Source organism: Procambarus clarkii, chromosome 10 (assembly GCF_040958095.1).
Source record: "Procambarus clarkii isolate CNS0578487 chromosome 10, FALCON_Pclarkii_2.0, whole genome shotgun sequence".
NCBI classification, from domain to species: domain Eukaryota; kingdom Metazoa; phylum Arthropoda; class Malacostraca; order Decapoda; family Cambaridae; genus Procambarus; species Procambarus clarkii.
The window spans coordinates 29,111,431-29,117,851 of NC_091159.1; the positions used below are offsets into that span (position 1 = coordinate 29,111,431).

Here is a 6,421-nt window from a genome sequence, read left to right on the forward strand (position 1 = left end):
TCTCTCTCTCTCTCCCTCTCTCTCTCTCTCTCTCCCTCTCTCTCTCTCTCTCTCCCTCTCTCTCTCTCTCTCTCTCACTCTCTCTCTCTCTCTCTCTCTCTCTCTCTCTCTCTCTCTCTCTCTCTCTCTCTCTCTCTCTCTCTCTTCTCTCTCTCTCTCTCTCTCTCTCTCTCTCTCTCTCTCTCTCTCTCTCTCTCTCTCTCTCTCTCTCTTCTCTCTCTCTCTCTCTCTCTCTCTCTCTCTCTCTCTCTCTCTCTCTCTCTCTCTCTCTCTCTCTCTCTCTCTCTCTCTCTCTCTCTCTCTCTCTCTCCCTCTCTCTCTCCCTCTCTCTCTCTCCCTCTCTCTCTCCCTCACACACCACACACACACACACACACACACACACACACACACACACACACACACACACACACACACACACACACACACACACACTCTAGGGGCCTCGTAGCCTGGTGGATAGCGCGAAGGACTCGTAATTCTGTGGCGCGGGTTCGATTCCCGCACGAGGCAGAAACAAATGGGCAAAGTTTCTTTCACCCTGAATGCCCCTGTTACCTAGCAGTAAATAGGTACCTGGGAGTTAGTCAGCTGTCACGGGCTGCTTCCTGGGGTGGGTGTGTGTGTGTGTGTGTGTGTGTGGTGTGGAGAAAAAAAAAAAAAAAAAGTAGTTAGTAAACAGTTGATTGACAGTTGAGAGGCGGGCCGAAAGAGCAGAGCTCAACCCCCGCAAAAACACAACTAGTAAACACAACTAGTAAACACACACACACACACACACACACACACACACACACACACACACACACACACACACACACACAGTTTCTCTCCTTCTCTAACCCCGAGGTTATTAGTGTTCTGGGCGGGGGGGGGGGGGGGACTAAAACGTGTGACAAGAATGATGGATGGGACTGACACAGTGATGGATCTGGACGAGTTCTGAACTGTGGAGCATCTTGTTGACACTCCAGGTGCTTCCACTCACATACTAATATTTCCCGTACGTGGCTCTCCAGACACGAGCTGTAGCTCTTGGACTCCAGCCTGCCAAATGGTGGACATCTAATGCAGTGTTCTAAATTATCTCCTCTCATGACTTGGTTTAAAATTGTTTATGTACTTGGTCACAGCTGATACATAGTTGCTGGGGTTCTGGGAGTTCTTCTACTCCCCAAGTCCGGCCCGAGGCCAGGCTTGACTTGTGAGAGTTTGGTCCACCAGGCTGTTGCTTGGAGCGGCCCGCAGGCCCACATACCCGCCACAGCCCGGTTGGTCCAGAACGTCTTTTAGAAAACAGTCTAGTTTCCTCTTGAAGATGTCCACGGTTGTTCCGGCAATATTTCTTATACTCGCTGGGAGGACGTTGAACAACCGCGGACCTCTGATGTTTATACAGTGTTCTCTGATTGTGCCAATGGCACCTCTGCTCTTCACTGGTTCAATCTTGCATTTTCTTCCATATCGTTCACTCCAGTACGTTGTTATTTTACTGTGTAGATTTGGGACCTGTCCCTCCAGTATATTCCATGTGTATGTTATTTGGTGTCTCTCTCGTCTCCTTTCTAGAGAGTACATTTGGAGGGCTTTGAGACGATCCCAATAATTTAGGTGCTTTATCTCGTCTATGCGTGCCGTATAGGTTCTCTGTATTCCCTCTATTTCAGCAATCTCTCCTGCTCTGAAGGGGGAAGTGAGTACTGAGCAGTACTCAAGACGGGACAACACAAGTGACTTGAAGAGTACAGCCATCTTCGTCAGCTTTTGTCCTCTCTCGTCCTGGTCCCACCCCTTGTGTGACCCCTCGTCCCCCTGGTCCCACCCCTTGTGTGACCCCTCGTTCCCCGACGGTCCAAGTGGCTCTGGGGGGCCGGATGTCACGCCCTCGTTGGAGGCCGGATGTCACGCCCTCGTTGGGGCCGGATGTCACGCCCTCGTTACGGCCGGATGTCACGTCCTCGTTGGGGCCGGATGTCACGCCCTCGTTGGGCTGAATGTCACGGCCCCGTTCGGGCCGGATGTCACGCCCTCGTTAGGGCCGGATGTCACACCCTCGTTGGGGCCGGATGTCACGCCCTCGTTTGGGCCGGATGTCACGCCCTCGTTGGGGCCGGATGTTACGCCCTCCTTGGGGCCGGATGTCACGCCCTCCTTGGGGCCGGATGTCACGCCCTCGTTGGGGCCGGATGTCACGCCCTCGTTGGGGCCGGATGTCACGCCCTCGTTGGGGCCGGATGTCACGCCCTCCTTGGGGCCGGATGTCACGCCCTCCTTGGGGCCGGATGTCACGCCCTCCTTGGGGCCGGATGTCACGCCCTCCTTGGGGCCGGATGTCACGCCCTCCTTGGGGCCGGATGTCACGCCCTCCTTGGGGCCGAATGTCACGCCCTCCTTGGGGCCGGATGTCACGCCCTCCTTGGGGCCGGATGTCACGCCCTCGTTGGGGCCGGATGTCACGCCCTCCTTGGGGCCGGATGTCACGCCCTTCTTGGGGCCGGATGTCACGCCCTCCTTGGTGCCGGATGTCACGCCCTCCTTGGTGCCGGATGTCACGCCCTCGTTGGGGCCGGATGTCACGCCCTCCTTGGGGCCGGATGTCACGCCCTCCTTGGGGCCGGATGTCACGCCCTCCTTGGGGCCAGATGTCACGCCCTCCTTGGGGCCGGATGTCACGCCCTCCTTGGTGCCGGATGTCACGCCCTCCTTGGTGCCGGATGTCACGCCCTCGTTGGGGCCGGATAGATGCAAACTGTTCGTAATAAAATTATCTGAATTACTGCAGTTGTTTACATGTATTCAGCGTTTTCCAAGTGATATATTGGGAGAGTTAGAGAGAGAGAGAGAGAGAGAGAGAGAGAGAGAGAGAGAGAGAGAGAGAGAGAGAGAGAGAGAGAGAGAGAGAGAGAGAGAGAGAGACTCAGTCAGGCCACATTTTAATAAGAGTAATGGCTGGCTCTCACGTCAATAGGAGGCTAGGCTTAGTTAGGTGCATGAAGGGCTCCTGGTGGGAGGCGCCTCTGGGCGGCGGTGTTTGTGCGGGTAATTAGTCTGATGGATCACCGCTGCCAGTTGTCACGCGTCTCCGTCTCCGGCTTACAAGGAATGGCTCTCACCACACCGGGTTCAAACGCCAAGTGGACAAAACTGCATTGTTTGCGGTCACTGCTGCGCCTTCCTCATCTAGGTGCGCCCGCACGCGCCTGCGCCACACACACACACACACACACACACACACACACACACACACACACACACACACACACACACACACACAAATAGGATAACGACAGCAGCGTACTCTACACTGGCGACAATTAGAACTTCATTCAGAAACCTAAATGAGGAGACTTTTAGGGCGCTTTACACTGCCTACGTGAGACCCGTCTTAGAGTATGCCGCGCCATCATGGAGCCCCCACCTGAAGAAACACATAAAGAAACTGGAGAAGGTCCAGAGGTTTGCGACGAGGCTTGTCCCAGAGTTACGAGGGATGGGATATGAAGAGCGTCTGCAGGAACTGAACCTTACGACACTAGAGAAAAGAAGGGAGAGAGGAGATATGATAGGGACATATAAAATACTCAGGGGAACTGACAAAGTGGAAATAGATGAAATGTTCACACGTAATAATAACAGAACGAGGGGACATGGGTGGAAACTGGAAACTCAGATGAGTCACAGAGATGTTAGGAAGTTTTCTTTTAGCGTGAGAGTAGTGGAAAAATGGAATGCACTTGGGGAACAGGTTGTGGAAGCAAATACTATTCATACTTTTAAAACTAGGTATGATAGGGAAATGGGACAGGAGTCATTGCTGTAAACAACCGATAGCTGGAAAGGCGGGATCCAAGAGTCAATGCTCGATCCTGCAGGCACAAATAGGTGAGTTTAAATAGGTGAGTACACACACACACATGCGCGCGCACACACACAAATAAGGGAGTACAAATAAGCGAGTACACCAACCCGTTCTCGCACTTTCGTATAGTCAATATTGACTTATTAAATACGTGCATATGTGACATACTAATTTATTGTGAATATTCTAATTTACCTTGAAAAGCTTCATAGAAAACACCGACCTTATCTAACCTTCTTAGTATGTTAAGATAAGCATCTTATTGCTTCGTAATTACAATTATTACTTAACCTATTATAGGTATAGGTTAAGTAATAATTGTTATTACGAAGCAATAAGATGCTCATCTTAACATACTAAGAAGGTTAGGTAAGGTCGGTGTTTTCTGTGAAGCTTTTCAAGGTAAATTAGAATATTCACAATAAATTAGTATGTCACATATACACTTATTTAATAAGTCAATATTGACTGTAAGAAAGTACGAGAATGGGTTGAGTACACACACATGCCCATGATGCAACCCATAACAGCTGTCTAACTCCCAGGTACCTGTTTACTGCTAGGTGAACAGCTGCATAAGGTGGAAGAAACTTTGGCCATTTGTTTCTACCTCGGCCAGGAAACGAATCCGGGCCCTTAGGACATCGACTCCCCCCCCCCCTTCGGCGCTGTGTGTGTACTCACCTATGTGTGTGTGTGTGTGTACTCACCTAATTGTACTCACCTAATTGTGCTTGCGGGGGTTGAGCTTTGGCTCTTTGGTCCCGCCTCTCAACTGTCAATCAACTGGTGTACAGATTCCTGAGCCTACTGGGCTCTATCATATCTACATTTGAAACTGTGTATGGAGTCAGCCTCCACCACATCACTTCCTAGTGCATTCCATTTATTAACTACTCTGACACTGAAAAAATTCTTTCTAACGTCTCTGTGGCTCATCTGGGTACTAAGTTTCCACCTGTGTCCCCGTGTTCGTGTCCCACCCGTGCTGAAGAGTTTGTCTTTGTCCACCCTGTCAATTCCCCTGAGAATTTTGTAGGTGGTTATCATGTCTCCCCTTACTCTTCAGTTTTCCAGGGATGTGAGGTTCAGCTCCTTTAGCCTTTCCTCGTAGCTCAATCCTCTCAGTTCCGGGACGAGCCTGGTGGCATACCGCTGAATCTTCTCTAACTTTGTCTTGTGTTTAACTAGGTATGGACTCCAGGCTGGAGCTACATACTCCAGGATTGGTCTTACATAAGTGGTATACAGGGTTCTGAAAGATTCCTTACACAAGTTTCTGAAGGCAGTTCTTATGTTGGCCAGTCTAGCATATGCCGCTGATGATATTCTTTTGATGTGGGCCTCTGGGGACAGGTTCGGTGTGATACCAACCCCACATATCAAAATATGTGTGTGTGTGTGTGTGTGTTTACTAGTTGTGTTTACTAGTTGTGTTTTTGCGGGGGTTGAGCTTTGCTCTTTCGGCCCACCTCTCAACTGTCAATCAACTGTTTACTAACTACTTTTTTTTTTTTTCCACACCACACACACACACACCCCAGGAAGCAGTCCGTGACAGCTGACTAACTCCCAGGTACCTATTTACTGCTAGGTAACAGGGGCACTTAGGGTGAAAGAAACTTTGCCCATTTGTTTCTGCCTCGTGCGGGTGTGTGTGTGTGTGTGTGTGTGTGTGTGTGTGTGTGTGTGTGTGTGTGTGTGTGTGTGTGTGTGTGTGTGTGTGTGTGTGTGTGCGTGCGTGCGTGCGTGCACGTGGGTGCTGGCGAGCATGTGCAAGTGAGCGCTCACAGAGGTTGAGTGCGGGGTGGCGAGGGTGTGTAAGCTGATGAAGATGAATGGGTAATCAATTCATTGTATAATGGTAAAGGAACAGACAGTGATGGAGTGAGCGGCACAGAGACGCTGGCTCCCGTGTGGAGGGGGGGGGACGGGAGGGGGAGGGGAGGGGAGGGGGAGAGGAGGGGAAGGGGGGAGATAAAGGGGAAAAGTGGTGAGGGGGGAGGAGAGGGAGAGGGGGAGGGGAGGGGGAGGAGAGGGGGAGGGGGTAGGGGAAGGGGAGGTGGAGGGGGAATGTTCGCAGCGACGGGCCACTTTATATGCTCCGTAAATGTAAATATGCCAGAGTGCAAACTTTGATATTAAATTGAGAGCACGTGTAAATTGACTAATGTAAATTGACTGCAGGTTGACTGACATCTTGGAAATCTTCGTACCAACTGACTTCATGTACGCTTGCACAAGTATAAATTTAATTTTTTTTTTTAATTTTGCCCCGAGGGACGAGTTTATTGGACAGCGCCACTCATCTTGTGAGTGGACACACCGCCATAGCAGCATGTACAACACTCCCCAAAAGGAAGCAAACCCGTTGGGTTGTTCATCCTGTCACTTGTACCCAGACACAGCTGGGACTTGCTTAACTTAACAAGCATAAATTACACATTTACACATAAATCACACAGGTATAAATTACTCATCACCATAAGCAAATTTCGATAAACCTGTAAATAAACATCATCCCATCTCCTCTCAGTGTATATTATAATCAGCCGAAACACT

At 50.4% G+C, this 6,421-nt stretch overlaps 1 protein-coding gene across 1 annotated transcript; it reads right to left on the bottom strand.

The window, feature by feature from the left end:
* Nucleotides 1-1,974: 1,974 nt before the first annotated feature.
* LOC123747492 (S-antigen protein-like) lies at nucleotides 1,975-6,088 on the bottom strand. Its single transcript, XM_045729711.2, has 2 exons — nucleotides 6,084-6,088; nucleotides 1,975-2,749 (listed from the first exon to the last, which is right to left on the bottom strand). The coding sequence occupies exons 1-2, from the start codon at nucleotides 6,086-6,088 to the stop codon at nucleotides 1,975-1,977; spliced, it is 780 nt and encodes a 259-aa protein (XP_045585667.2).
* Between the last annotated feature and the right edge of the window lie 333 nt (nucleotides 6,089-6,421).